The sequence below is a fragment of the Calonectris borealis genome, chromosome W (assembly GCF_964195595.1).
Source record: "Calonectris borealis chromosome W, bCalBor7.hap1.2, whole genome shotgun sequence".
Lineage (NCBI taxonomy): Eukaryota > Metazoa > Chordata > Aves > Procellariiformes > Procellariidae > Calonectris > Calonectris borealis.
In genome coordinates, this window is record NC_134351.1 from 23618787 (window position 1) to 23634679 (window position 15893).

At 44.3% G+C, this 15893-nt stretch overlaps 1 protein-coding gene across 1 annotated transcript in view; it reads right to left on the reverse strand.

Moving 5' to 3' along the window:
* LOC142074894 (excitatory amino acid transporter 1-like) overlaps positions 1–15893 on the reverse strand; it is a 98804-nt gene that overhangs the window by 22576 nt on the left and 60335 nt on the right. The window contains exons 4-5 of the mRNA XM_075135856.1: positions 13442–13646; positions 12030–12072 (exon numbers count right to left, since the gene is read on the reverse strand). Coding sequence (XP_074991957.1) covers positions 12030–12072; positions 13442–13646 — 248 coding nt within the window. The remainder of the gene's footprint in view (positions 1–12029; positions 12073–13441; positions 13647–15893) is intronic.

The window sequence follows — 15893 nt, forward strand, 5'->3', positions numbered from 1 at the left end:
TGGCTTTTGATATATCCCCAGAGCACAGCAGAAAGAACAAGCAGTTAAAAAGCAGTATCTGCCTAACAAGCAGGCTGCTTACAACTGCTTAGCCCCATGATACATAGCATCTTTGAATTTAGCAAAGAAAGAGAAATGAAGAGATAATGGTTAGAGTTGAAAGATAAATCCAAAGATTTATTTAGATATCCCCAAATTGTGGGTGAATATAGGAGTATAGAGAAGATTTTGAACAAAGTAATCTAGTTTTAGGTAAGTGTGGGATATTCATCAGCAGTCAGTCTTTTCAGATTCTCCTGTTACTGATAAAAATCACAAAAGCCCCCAAATTATCAGTGCATAGTGAAGGTGGCAACATATGTCATATGGAAATAACCAGCACCAGAAAGTATGCTGTTTGGATTAACAATCTGCTGTTTCCAGTGATCCCTATCTGCCACTGATTTAATTGGAGGAGGTCCTGATAGAGACAGGGTGCCAACAGGACTTTGGTCTTTCACAGGGAGAGAGAGAGTAGCTAGTGGAGAACAGAGTGAAGCTAAAGCCCAACATTTTCCAGATTATTCTTCTTAACTTGATCTGCTAGGCAAGGGTGGCTCTTTGTTCCCTTAGACTTTCCTGGGGCATGGGGCTGAATGCCACCAGCTAGGCCTGAAATGTTTTTTCTGATTCTCAGCTGAAAGGTTTGAATGTAAGGATTTCCTTAGCTTTCCCATGGTAGCGGGGGAACTACAGGGGTGGCTTCTGTGAGAAGATGCCAGAAGCTTCCCCCATGTCCGACAGAGCCAATGCCAGCTGGCTCCAAGACAGACCTGCTGCTGACCAAAGCTGAGCCAATCAGCGACGGTGGTAGTGCCTCTGTGATAACATATTTAAGAAAGGGTAAAAACTGCTGCACAACAGCAGCTGGAAGAGAGGAGTGAGAATATGTGAGAGAAACAACTCTGCAGACACCAAAGTCAGTGAAGAAGGAAGGGGAGAAGGTGCTCCAGGCACCGGAGCAGAGATTCCCCTGCAGCCCATGGTGAAGACAATGGTGAGGCAGGCTGTCCCCCTGCAGCCCATGGAGGTCCATGGTGGAGCAGATGTCCACCCTGCAGCCCATGGAGGACCCCACGCCAGAGCAGGTGGATGTGCCTCGAAGGAAGCTGTGACCCCATGGAGAGCTGGTGCTGGAGAGGTTTTCTGGCAGGACCTGTGGCCCCATGGGGGACCCACGCTGGAGCAGTCCGTTCCTGAAGGACTGCACCCCGTGGAAAGGACCCACACTGGAGCAGTTCGTAAAGGACTGCACCCCGTGGGAAGGGCCCACGTTGGAGAAGTTCGTGAAGGACTGTCTCCCATGGGTGGGACCCCACGCTGGAGAAAGGGAAGAGTGTGAGGAGGAAGGAGCGGCAGAGACAACGTGTGATGAACTGAACGCAACCCCCATTCCCCGTCCCCCTGCGTCATTCACGAGGGGAGGAGGTAGAGAATTCAGGAGTGAAGTTGAGCCCGGGAAGAAGGGAGGGGTGGGGGGAAGGTGTTTTAAGATTTGGTTTTATTTCTCATTTCCCTACTCTGTTGTTAATTGGCAATAACTTAAATTAATTTCCCCAAGTCGAGTCTGTTTTGCCCGTGATGGTAGTAATTGGTGAGTGATCTCTCTGTCCTTATCTCGACTCACGAGCCTTTTGTCAGAGTGCACCTGATGAAAGTGATAGAGCGGCTTGGTGGGCACCTGGCAGCTAGCCAAGGTCAACCCACCACACTTTCTCTCCTACAGGGGCTCCTCCTGGCTTCTGGGATCTACAATGGTGGAGGGCTGTTTTGGAGGGGAAGGGGCATTTTGTTCCACCATTCTTCCTGTTTCTGGGGAAGAAAATGTGCAAAGAAGGAGAAGAAGAAGCAAGAGGAGGCAGCTTTGTTTGCCTCACAGACTTGCTGAGAAAGAAGAACAGGAAAGGGAATCCAAAGGACCAGAAGACTAAATGAGAAGCAGAAGAAAATTTAGGAAAAAACCTTCCTAAATGAGTCCTAAGGTCCCAGTCTTCCTTCCTGGCTCTTCTTCTCCCAACAGCAATCTTATAAAAGCTTTCCCAACACCATCTAGAAGCCCTCCCCACCTTGGTTACCCCTCTCCACACAGCACTTCCATTTCATTTTGCAGGAGAGCAATTCCACATCCAGAAAACTAATTTTACTTCACTAAAATGAATTATGCGAGGGAAAGTACAATTTTCCACATCTTAGTGTTATAAAATTTGAATAATAGTTGATCTTTTGAGGTTAAAAACTTTGAAATGATAGTTGGTCCTGTGTGTTAGTGGAGCTGCTTTGGGAGGTGCTTGCTATTGATGGAGGAATAACAGGTTCAAAATTTGCTGTGAGTCCTAACACAGTCACTAGAGGAACTGTCTGCTGGCCATGGTGAGAAAGAAAGAAAAACCTTCCAGTGGGTTCCAGCGCAGATCTCTGTCAGGAAAGAAACCTGCCTAAGGATGCTATAAGACAGAATGTGAGCACCTAATACATCAAAAGATGTGATTTGAATGTGGAGTGTATATGCCAGTGATGGTTTCCAGGTGTGCAAAACTCTGGATCAGTATTACGCCTTTGAGTTTGGACTACTATGAGTAGTAGTGTGTTTTGTGTTTGGGCCAGCAAACACGGTGTTACAGAATCAGATTAGTGCCAGATGGATCATCCTTCTTCATAAATCTTTTGAGAAACATATGAAAAACCTGATGTAAACTTTTGAAAAGAAAGTTATGGAGTCAGATGTACAAAGTCATCTGGATACCTATGAATCTTACACATACTTGTTTCTCCTGTAAAATGTTTTTAGTGTAACAAATCTGGTTCAACAAAATAACTTACGCCTAAAAATCTAGGTTTTGGTACCTGATTCAAAAGGTAATAGTATCAGTATGACAGATTTAAAATCCTGGTGCTTCAGTAAGCATATCTGCTGATGAAAGTCAGAAAAAACTTTCATTAAACATTTCCTGGTTTTTGAACCATTTTTAGGAGATCCTAATTAAGAACATAGATTTAGGACTGCTAGTCACTGAGTTGAGTTTCCTGATGCTGTAGGATACTTTACTGAATGAATTTTTCAAGCTGTATCTTAAAACTGATGAGGTAGTTTGTTCCCACGACTCCTAATTGAAGATTTTTCCAGGACCTCATCTTTTAGGTAATGAAAGTTAAAAACCTTACTAATTCCCACTTTAAATTCAGTCATAGTGATTTCCATTTCTTCTTGTATAAACATTTTTCTTTATCTTATACAGCTCTGTTCCCACTTTAGTTTTTGTATCTGAATAGTTTTTAAAGCAAGCTTCTTTTTGCTTTATACACTGTGTTCTTTTGAACAGCAACTCCTCTCTCCATTGTGCTTATTTTACATTAATCTTCCTTGAACGTAATGACCAGAATATACCCAGTATTCCAGACAGTCACATTCCTCTTGTTTTATTTCCTCTCTTGGAGTTATGTCACCTAATATATCCTAGAGCTGAATTAGAGGGGGTTTAATTTTTTTTCTTTCTCATGATGACTTCCCATCTCAAAGCAGAAATTACAGTTAATTTCTAAATGTTTATTACACATGTGATGAAGAGCTACCAGGAGATAACCGAACATGCCAATGTCTGCAAGAGCCAATTCACTTTGTTCTTGTGACTTTATAGTGTTACAGTGTGCCAGGGACATACTACCTTCTTTGGTGTTTGTTAGATATCTCGATACAAAGTACTTTGACTTTCTTGTCATATGTAAATTTCATTGTGTGCATCCTGTGGCAATGTCATTCATAAAAATATCAATTGAGATACGCCCAGTCCTTCAGCAACTTCCATTGCTATCTCCACAAATTTTAAAATTCTCACAGTAATCTTATCCCCTGCTCAACTATTTCACTTCCCTCATATTAAAAACTGTTTTACAGAAGTCTAAAGAGATTAGATCCATTGCACTTCTGTGACACCAAAAAAAAAAAAAAAGTAGAAAATGCGCAATCTTGTGGAAGAAAGATGGAAGGTTATTTTGGTACAATCTGTTTCAGATACCCGTGTTATTCTTTATCTTTTTTTTCATGCGTTTTTTATTTTCATTTATTACCAAGTCTTTACTCTTTCCTTCAAGGTACTTGTATCCTTCAGTACAACCAAGATCAGGCTAATGGGTTATTAACTGCTTAAATCAATTCCAAAATCTTTTTGAAATTGCAATTTGAAAGGCACTATGATTGCTTTCACCAGTTATAGATAATAACTTCCCAACTTGACAGATTTATTAAAAATACTTGCTGCTAGATCTGTAATTTTATGCCCTAATTCTTTCATGATTTTGAAATAAAAATGATGTCATTCCCTGACTTTATTACATTAAATTCTTTGAATTTTGTTTCTGGTTTAGATAGATACAGACTTTTGTATTTCCATAATGCTCTTCTGCATCACTGTCCTTACTGAAAACAGAGGCATAGCATTTGTTGGTTTTGCACCTGGGAATAGTTTATCTTTAATCTTGACCAAATCTTTAATCTAGAAAGTCACCACTTTTTGTTGGTCTCTGTTTATGTAACTAAAGAAAATGTTACTGTTTCTTTTCAATTCTTCTGCAAGATGTAACTCAGCTGGACTTTGGAAAGTTTCTCCTTTATCCTCTTGTTTCTTGACCTCCACATTCCAGCTTTTTTTAATTGCTACAGCAATAACTGGTAAATAATATCAGTTCAAGATTGTCTGTGGGGTCAATATGAAGCAATTAGATTATGGCAATATACATTATAGGTTTCACTGAAACTATAATGTTCTCTTTTTAAAGGAGGAATGTAACTAGTAACTATTATTTTCTCGGTAGAACAGTTAAGGTTAAGACCAGGCTAATGATAGAGGAATTTGGAAAGCAACATAGAAAGAACATTCCTGTGCACTCCTACCATAGGTGACAAGGAAGTCCCCTAGTTTGATTTTGTTATTGATGTCCAAAAAATTGTTGCCTCAGTTTCTAACCTATGCTCATTTCCCACATCACATTCTTGAACATCTTCCAATCTTTGTACAGATGGTACATATCTCAGTATCTCCCAATTTAACATAACACTGTTTTTGAAAAGTAAATTCTGTATTGACTTTAGTGATGTTTGCTGTAGACTTAAGAATTTGACATTTTTAAAAAACTTATTTTTTTATTTGTGTCCTGGTTCCGGCTGGGACAGAGTTAACTTTCTTCCCAGTAGCTTGGGGGGTGTGCTGTGTTTTGGGTTTAGTGTGAAAGGAGCGTTGATGGCCCATTGATGCTTTGGCTGTTGCTGGGTGATGCTTGCACCGGGAGTGGGGAGCACAGCCGGGGTGGTGGACCCAGCTGGCCAATGGGGTAATCTACACCATGTGACATCAGCTCAGTATAAAAACCAGGTGTGTGGGAGGGCTCGCCCCACCCCCACCCCCCGTTCATGACACGCGGTGGACCGTCGGTGAGCAGTTGCATTGTGCATTGCCTGCTTTGTGTATTCTGTTACTGTTGTTGTTCTCATTGTTATTGTTCTACTTCGTTTTATTTCAATTATTAAACTGTTTTTATCTCAACCCGGGAGCTTTCCTACTTGTGCCCTCCCGATTCTCTCCCCCATCCCACCAGAAGTGGGGGGTGATCGAGCGGCTGCGTGGGGTTTATTTTTGCTGGCTGGGGTTAAACCACGACAGTCCTTTTTGGCGCCCAACGTGGGACAGTGAAGGGTTGAGATAACAACAGATTAACTAGAGCATCTTAAGGAATTTATATCTGTTAACATATTAATTTATTCTGCACCATGCTCCTGTTTTTGCTGTACCTGTTAAAGATTGGAGTTGGGTTTTGTAATCTGCTGTGCTCTGCAGTGATTAGTGATGTTTTGCCTGGGAGATTTGTTACTAAAACGCTGACATTGGGGGTTATTTGGTATTTGGGATTCGTAATGAAGCCATTACTGTATTTCGGGTACCACCTCATGGAGACCATTAGCAATTATACCTTTTCCTCCGAGAGATTTTTTATGGAGGAAATAGAGAATGGCACCCTCGCTACCTTCCTCTATGATGTCATCTCCTTTGTTAAAATAACTTACCAGTACCTTGAACATCCCTGGGTAGTTAAGATACATCTATTGGTACTCCTTGGGAATATTGTTGTGGTTTTGTCCAAGGTTAGTAAGCAATTCAAGAATGTCATCCAGAGATCTGCCCCAAGGCTGGATAGTTATGAGTGGCAGGGCGAGTGGGATAGCATCGGCAAATGCCTAGGACGATGGGCACCCCCAGTGTTCTGGAACTTTACCCCTGAACAAGTGCAGAACCCTGAAAAATTAGTAGAATATTTGGAAAAAGTATGCTATCACCCTGGCCATTCTAGGGAGACGCAAATCACTGCAATGTGCTGGGGCCTGGCCCACACCTACCGAGCCCTGTTAAACACCACTCAGAACCCCCAAGGGGAAGGAAACATCTCTGCAGCTGATGACAAAGCAAAAGGCCCTGCGGCTACCCCACCCCCCACAGCAAGCACAGCGGCTCCCTCACCCCCCAGGGCAGGCACGGCAGCTACTCCGCCCCCTGCGACAGAGAACCAACCCGTGCCGATATCAGTCGCCCCTATACAAAAAAGAAAATGCGCAAGAAAATCAGCTCGTTTAGTAAGGGATGAAGATGAACCAGGGCCATCAGAGAACAGGAGGAGGAGGAGGCAGAACCCGTAAATGAGATGGTAACCACCCGATCCCTATCCCTGGGTGAGCTGCGAGATATGTGAAAAGACGTCAGCCGTCGTCCAGGCGAGCACATCGTCACCTGGCTGCTCCGATGCTGGGATAACGGGGCCAGTAGCCTGGAATTAGAGGGTAGGGTAGCCAAGCAGCTGGGATCCCTTTCTAGGGAAGGGGGCATTGACAAAGCAATTGGACAAGGGGCACAAATCCTCAGTCTCTGGAGGCGACTGCTGTCAGGTGTGAAGGAAAGGTATCCCTTCAAGGAAGATGTTATATGCCACCCAGGCAAGTGGACCACCATGGAGAGAGGTATCCAGTACCTGAGGGAATTAGCCGTGCTGGAGGTGGTTTATGATGACCTGGACAACAAGCAGTTATCCAAAGACCCAGATGAAGTCAAATGCACCATGTGGCGGAAGTTTGTACGGAGCGCACCAGTGTCGCATGCAAAATCATTGGCAATAATGACCTGGAGAGATGGAGAGGAACAAACAGTGGATGAACTGGCTGGCCAACTCCAGCAATATGAAGAAAGTCTCTCTTCCTCCCTACGGGCCTGTGTCTCTGCTGTGGAGAAACTGTCTCAGGAGGTCCAGCAACTCAAAGAGGATATGTCCTGCTCCCCACCTGCACAGGCCACGGTCTCAGCCATCAGGAGCAAGCGTCCCTCTGCTCAAGAGAGGAGACATCGTGGGTACACACCCCGGGGCACCCTGTGGTTTTACCTGTGTGACCACGGAGAGGACATGAGGAAGTGGGATGGAAAACCTACCTCAGTCCTACAGGCACGGGTACATAAGTTGCAAGGAAAAATAACCACACAAGGGGGTCCTTCCCAGGAAAACTGCTGCTCCAGTCTCCAGTGAGCAGTTTCCCAGACAGAGTAGAAGGGCTGATTCCACTTCCAACCTTAATAAAGGGACTTCTGATTCATACTTACAAGAAGTGGGTAGCGAATACAATGACCAGGACTAGAGGGGCCCTGCCTCCAGCCAGGTGGAGGAAAGGGACAACCGGGTTTACTGGACTGTGTGGATTCGATGGCCTGGCACATCAGACCCACAGGAGTATAAAGCTCTAGTAGACACTGGTGCACAGTGTACCCTGATGCCGTCAAGCTATGAAGGGGCAGAACCCATCTGTATTTCTGGAGTGACAGGGGGATCCCAAGAGTTAACTGTATTGGAGGCCAAAGTGAGCCTAACCGGGAATGAGTGGCAGAAGCACCCCATTGTGACTGGCCCAGAGGCTCCGTGCATCCTTGGCATAGACTACCTCAGGAGAGGGTATTTTAAGGACCCAAAAGTGTACCGGTGGGCTTTTGGTATAGCTGCCCGGGAGAAGGAGGAAATTAAACAGCTGTCCACCTTGCCCGGTCTCTCGGAGGATCCTTCTGTTGTGGGGTTCTTGAAGGTCCAAGCACAACAAGTACCAATCGCTACCACAGCAGTGCACCGGCGGCAATATCGCACCAACTGAGACTCCCTGATCCCCATCCATGAGCTGATTCGTTGACTGGAGAGCCAAGGAGTGATCAGCAAGACTCGCTCACCCTTTAACAGTCCCATATGGCCAGTGTGAAAGTCTAATGGAGAGTGGGGACTAACAGTAGACTATCGTGGCCTGAATAAAGTCATGCCACCACTGAGTGCTGCCATGCCGGACATGCTAGAACTCCAATACGAACTGGACTCAAAGGCAGCCAAGTGGTATGCCACAATGGATATCGCTAATGCATCCTTCCCAATCCCTTTGGCAGCAGAGTGCAGGACACAGTTTGCTTTCACTTGGAGGGGCGTCCAGTACACCTGGAATCGACTGTCCCAGGGGTGAAAACACAGCCCTACCATTTGCCATGGACTGATCCACACCGCACTGGAACAGGATGAGGCTCCCGAACACCTGCAATACATTGATGACATCATCGTATGGGGCAACACAGCAGAAGTAGTTTATGAGAAAGGGGAGAGAATAGTCCGAATCCTTCTGAAGGCCGGTTTTGCCATAAAACAAAGTAAGGTCAAGGGACCTGCACAGGAGATCCAGGTTATAGGAATAAAATGGCAGGATGGACGTCGTCAGATCCCAATGGATGTGATCAACAAAATAACAGCCATGTCCCCACCAGCTAGCAAAAAGGAAACACAAGCTTTCTTAGGCGTTGTGGGCTTTTGGAGAATGCATATTCCAGATTACAGCCTGATTGTAAGCCTCCTCTATCATGTGACCAGGAAGAAGAACGACTTCAAATGGGGCCCTGAGCAACGACAAGCCTTTGACCAAATTAAACGGGAGATAGTTCATGCAGTAGCCCTTGGGCCAGTCCGGGCAGGTCAAGATGTGAAGAATGTGCTCTACACCGCAGCCGGGGAGAATGGCCCTACCTGGAGCCTCTGGCAGAAAGCACCAGGGGAGACTCGAGGTCGACCCTTAGGGTTCTGGAGTCGGGGATACAGAGGATCCGAGGCCCACTACACTCCAACTGAGAAAGAGATATTGGCAGCATATGAAGGGGTTCGAGCTGCTTCGCAAGTGGTTGGTACTGAAGCACAGCTCCTCCTGGCACCCCAACTGCCGGTGCTGGGCTGGATGTTCAAAGGGAGGGTCCCCTCTACACATGATGCAACCGATGCTACGTGGAGTAAGTGGGTCGCACCGATCACACAACGGGCCCGAATAGGAAACCCCAGTCGCCCTGGAATCTGGGAAGTGATCACGAACTGGCCAGAAGGCAAAGATTTTGGAATATCCCCAGAGGAGGAGGTGACGTGTGCTGAAGAGGCCCCACTGTATAATAAACTACCAGAAAATGAGAAGCAATATGCCCTGTTCACTGATGGGTCCTGTCGCCTTGTGGGAAAGCATCGGAGGTGGAAAGCTGCTGTATGGAGTCCTATACGCCAAGTTGCAGAAACTGCTGAAGGAGAAGGTGAATCGAGTCAGTTTGCAGAGGTGAAAGCCATCCAGCTGGCCTTGGACATTGCTGAATGAGAAAAATGGCCAGTACTCTATCTCTATACTGACTCATGGATGGTGGCAAATGCCCTGTGGGGGTGGTTGCAGCAGTGGAAGCAGAACAACTGGCAGCGCAGAGGGAAACCCATCTGGGCTGCCGCATTGTGGCAAGGTATTGCTGCCTGGGTAGAGAACCTGGTTGTAAAAGCACGTCATGTAGATGCTCACGTACCCAAGAGTCAGCCCACTGAAGAACAGCAAAACAACCAGCAGGTGGACCAGGCTGCTAAGATTGAAGTAGCTCAGGTAGATCTGGACTGGCAACATAAAAGTGAATTATTTGTAGCTCGGTGGGCCCATGACACCTCAGGCCACCAAGGAAGAGATGCAACATATAGATGGGCTTGTGATCGAGGGGTGGACTTGACCATGGACACTATTGCACAAGTTATCCATGAATGTGAAACATGCGCTGCCTTCAAGCAAGCCAAGCGAGTAAAGCCTCTTTGGTATGGAGGATGATGGTTGAAATATAAATATGGGGAGGCCTGGCAGATTGATTATATCACACTCCCACAAACCCGACAGGGCAAGCGCTATGTGCTCAACATGGTGGAAGCAACCACCGGATGGCTGGAAACATACCCTGTGCCTCATGCCACTGCCCAGAACACCATCCTGGGCCTTGAAAAGCAAGTCCTATGGCGACATGGCACCCCAGAAAGAATTGAGTCAAACAATGGGACTCATTTCTGAAACACCCTCCTAGACACCTGGGCCAAAGAGCATGGCATTGAGTGGGTCTATCACATCCCCTACCATGCACCAGCCTCCAGGAAAATTGAACGATACAACGGGCTGTTGAAGACTACACTGAGGGCAATGGGTGGTGGGACATTCAAGCATTGGGACACACATTTAGCAAAGGCCATCTGGTTAGTCAATACTAGGGGATCTGTTAATCGAGCTGGCCCTGCCCAATCAAAACCCTTACGTACTGTAGAGGGGGATAAAGTCCCTGTCGTGCACATAAGAAATATGCTGGGGAAGACAGTCTGGGTTACTCCTGCCTCTGGCAAGGGAAAACCCATCCGTGGGATTGCTTTTGCTCAAGGACCTGGGTGCACTTGGTGGGTGATGCGAAAGGATGGGGAAGTCCGGTGTGTACCTCGAAGTGATTTGATTTGGGGTGAAAATAGCCAATGAACTGAATTGTATGATGTTAGTTATTACATGGTACTGTATGTCATCACTTCTATGGTTACCATATGCCATATTAACAGTATTACAGTAAGAATCACCCAGATTAATGTAGGATGAACTCCGATGAAACTGAGCAAAGTGCAACGATGATAGAACCAGATGAGCGCCCAGAACTGGCCTCCGCATGCAACAGTCCAACACCACACACCATCTCTCCTGCCCTGAAAGACTGTTATGACATATGGAACCCAAAGTCATGTACTAAATGAACTCAACGGACATTTTAGAGGGATGGCCCAGGGACTAAGGGAATGATATCCCTGTGTGTGTATATATCAAAAGGCAGGAAAAGTAGTGGTGACTAATTGGAATGTATGGGAAAATGTAAGACCTGGGCATGATGTAGATGGTATAGAATAAGGGGTGGATATTGTCCTGGTTGCAGCTGGGACAGGGTTAACTTTCTTCCCATTAGCTTGGGGGGTGTGCTGTGTTTTGGGTTCGGTGTGAAAGGAGCGTTGATGTCCCATTGATGCTTTGGCTGTTGCTGGGTGATGCTTGCACCGGGAGTGGGGAGCACAGCCGGGGTGGTGGACCCAGCTGGCCAATGGGGTATTCTATACCATGTGACATCAGCTCAGTATAAAAACCAGGTGTGGGGGGGGGCTCGTCCCCTCCCCGTTCGTGACACGCAGTCGGTGAGCAGTTGCATTGCACATTGCCTGCTTTGTGTATTCTGTTGTTGTTGTTCTCATTGTTCTACTGTTTTATTTCAATTATTAAACTGTTTTTATCTCAACCCGGGAGCTTTCCTACTTGTGCCCTCCCGATTCTCTCCCCCATCCCACCGGAGTGGGAGTGGTGATCGAGTGGCTGCATGGGGTTTATTTTTGCTGGCTGGGGTTAAACCACGACAATTTGCTGTGCCAGGTGTGTTTTCTTCACTTCTCATAGCAAATACTGAAACGATATGATTGAAAACAAAGCACAGATTTTGTTGGGGTTTTTTTTGTGACAGCTGGCAGGATACGCAAGATTTGTTTCTGCTGTAAGTACAAGTATATTTCTAAAGAAAATACTATTACATTTCAATTTCTTACTTTGTTATGTGTTTGAGTTGGAAATAACAAAACATTTTTACCTGTTTAAAGCAAGCTTCCACCAGATTTGGAGGGAACATATTTCTGTGAAAAAGAAAGAAAATAACATGAGAAGTAATAAGACTCTAGTAAAACCTTAAGTAGTGTCACAGCTAATAAAAGAATTGACCAGCTAATTTTCAAAGGAATCCTAACACAAATATGTAATTGTGTATGCAATGTGTAGAGCTTTGCATATAGCATTGGCCTGGTTAGCTTTATCAGGATAGATCCTGTCTATTGCAATCTCTGTATCCAATATTGTATAGCAGGTCTGGTTATGGAGCAGAATATTAGCTAAATTACCAAATGAACAAAGCTCTGTGGGTCAGTGTTGACTTTTAATTTTGTATTTATTAATGCTGTCTGAATCCAGATGAATAAAGAAGTTATTAATATTTAATGCATTTCTACTTCTCAAACTATTTTTGCAGTCACGTAGCCTAGTACATCATGACATTTATCACTCGATTTAGAGTCTCGTTGTGATTAAGAAATAAATATTTCTGAAGTTTGAGTATTCTTTAATAATAACACATACACATATAATTATATATTTGTGTGTATATTTGTTACATATGGGGATTTGCTTGTTTGCTTTCCAGAATGGTGACATTTCTGACGGAATTAGAAGCACCCTAAGTGAATAAATCTTGAGGAATCTGAGTGCAAACCTCTTCATGGGTCTTTCTGAAGTCCCCCTTCCTGGCAGCATGATTCTCGGAGGCGTTTCTCCATGTTTCTGGCTTCTCCAAATGGGTTAGTGGAACACAAAATTTTGGTGGCTTTACCTGTGGAAAAGCTCCCGAGTTCAAAACCTCAGCTTCCCTACTCCCTGGAATACATCTGTGACATATAAGCTCTATAAAAGAGGCACTGCAGAGTCTCTGAGCAAGGAGAAAACAAACTTTTATATTTGTGCCCCTCTATTTCAAGCATTTTACTTGCCTGTTCCTGGAATTTATTTCCCATCCATACAATTTAACAAGGTTGAGTAGATGCATCCAGACTAGCAGCTACAATTCAAAATTAAGATTAATAGCTAAATCAGGGATTCAAGTGAAGTGATAAAACAGTTGGAAGTAAGGGAAAGCAGAGGAATTTGGTAATAAGGATTGTGCTATGGAAGGAGGGGAAAAGACCCATGCAGATAGCAGAACAGAAGTCTTTCTTTTGTGCGTGAAAGAAAGAATCTTTCTTTGAATATTAAAAGCAGTTTCTTCCCTTGCAACAGCCTGATTTGAAAATAAATCCATGTATTCTTTTGTATCATTGTAGGAGTTAGAGATATTGGTAAGAAATTTGGCTAATTTAGGCAGTCACTGTCTAAAATTCTCTACTATCCTTCCCGTGTGAATCTAAATATTACTGTCATCGTTATTGGTACAGAAAATGTGCAATATCATAGCCATACCTGATTAAATCAAGAAAGGCATCTGCTGCTGTCACTTGCACAACTTTGCCTTCTCTGTGCATATTTTCTTTAGTACCTTTCCCAGGGTGGATGATGACCACAATGATTATACCAATCAGTACAGCAATGATCGTAGTACTCATGTAGTAGACTACTGCTCGGACTCCCATCTTCCCTGATGCTTTACTATCCAGGGCAGCAATTCCTAGTAAATTTAAGCACAAGGACATTCACCTCATACAGTTGTGAGTAAAGACTATAAACTCAGCATTATGAAAATGGTTTTGTGGGAAGAGTTTTGATGATCAGTACATTTAAAGCTACCCAAGGTAAGTTGGCCCTCTTTTGCAGCTTGTACTGCCACTGTCTTCCTATCCCACCCCTAATGCTTGTTATTACATAATTTTCTATTACAAGAGTTACAGCTTTCTGTGCTTTGTTAACACTTGTTAAAAGCAAAGATTATTGGTCTGATGCAGTGTGGCATTCCATATATTCCAGTGAGCCAATTCATGTTTTTTGATTAGCATAGTTACCATAGTCTGAAAAATGTACCTTAAAATGTGCTGCACCGAATTTATAATGGTAAGAAAGAAAACAGAGTACTCTCAAGTAATGTTGATAATGTTTGCTACAATTAATGTGTACGAAGAGTTTTCTTCAATCCCTAATGGAATGACCTGAGTTTACCTCTGTCCCAAGCCATGGGAGTTTAAAATAGATTAAATGCTGTTAGCTTGTGGCCTGGTTTCTGCTGGGATGGAGTTGATTTTCTTCCTATTAACTGGTATAGTGCTGTGTTTTGGATGTAGTATGAGAATAATGTTGATGACACACTGATGTTTTGGTTGTTGCTAAGTAGTGTTTACTCTAGTCAAGGACTTTTCATCTTCCCATGCCCTGCTGGGTGCACAGGGGGCTGGGAGGGAGCGTGGCCGGGACGGCTGGCCCAGCTGGCCAAGAGGGTATCCCATACCATATGACGTCATGCTCAGCATATAAAGCTGAGGGAAGAAGAAGGAAGTGGGGGACATTCGGAGTGATGGCGTTTGTCTTCCCAAGTAACCGTTACGCATGATGGAGCCCTGCTTTCCTGGAGGTGGCTGAATACCTGCCTGCCGATGGGAAGTAGTGAATGAATTCTTTGTTTTGCTTTGCTTGTGCATGCGGCTTTTGCTTTCCCTATTAAACTGTCTTTATCTCAACCCAAGAGTTTTCTCACTTTTACCCTTCCGATTCTCTCCCCCATCCCACTGTGGGGGGAGAGAGCGAGCGGCTGTGTGGTGCTCAGTTGCCGGCTGGGGTTAAACCATGACAGCTTGTTTCAGAAAATCCTTACTATTGTATGAATAAGCATTTAGAGTCTTCTATAAGCTTTGCAAAACTTGCGACATTACTCCTAATTCTTGACTCGTCTTAATGCATCTGATCTAATATGAATACTAGGGTGCTCAGTATGGCATCTGCTAAAGTATTTGTTCATGAGATTGCACCAACAGGGCTGCACTGTGTTTTTTAAATGAAGGTGCAGTTCTGCCAGGGAAAGAGCTCTGAATTTCTGAGGAGTGTCTCATGAGGACTGTCAGAAATGGAAATGCTCTTTCTCTTTCCAAACAGGTGCAGTTAGTGTTCCTCTCCTTAAAATGCCTCTTTGCTCCTTCTCCCTAAAATTTCAAGTAGTCAATAACTTCCCCATACTTCATCTGGAGGGCTACACCATCTGTCTCAAAACAGTGCTGGTGTTTCTTGTTGGAATCATGCTTTCAAAGTGCAGAATGAAGAAAGAAGTCGGGAAAAGATCTCTTTGCTTTATTATCTCCTCCTATGTACCTCTATATGGCACTGTCTAATCCAAACTTTTGTGGACTGCCCACATATTTATCTAGATGCCATCTTTGAACATATAGAAGTTAATGAAAGTTGCCTACCTTCCACTCTGGGTACTTATCTCAGAGGAGAAAGCATTTAAAATAAGGCAAAAGGACTCTGTGAATATAAATAATATGGAAACATAAAACTAGAATCATGGCCTGGCAAAATGAAATATTTTCTCAAAATGCTTATCATTGTAGATATATCATACTTGTGTCTGTCTTCTAAAGGAGGTAATATGTGCTACTGGAGTTACAGTGTGTCGTGGTTTAACCTGGCAGGCAGCCAAATACCACGCAGCCGCTCACTCACTCCCCCCCCGCCCCCCAGTGGGACGGGGAGAGAATCGGAAGGGTAAGAGTGAGAAAAACTCATGGGTTGAGATAAAGACAGTTTAATAGAACAGAAAAGGGAGAATAATGATAATAAATAATGATAGAATATACAAAATGAGTGATGCACAATGCAATTGCTCACCACCCGCGCTGACCGATAACCAAGTAGCGATTGGTACTTCCTGGACCACGCCTACCGTGAGCATGACGTCACATGGTATGGAATACCCCATTGGCCAGCTGGG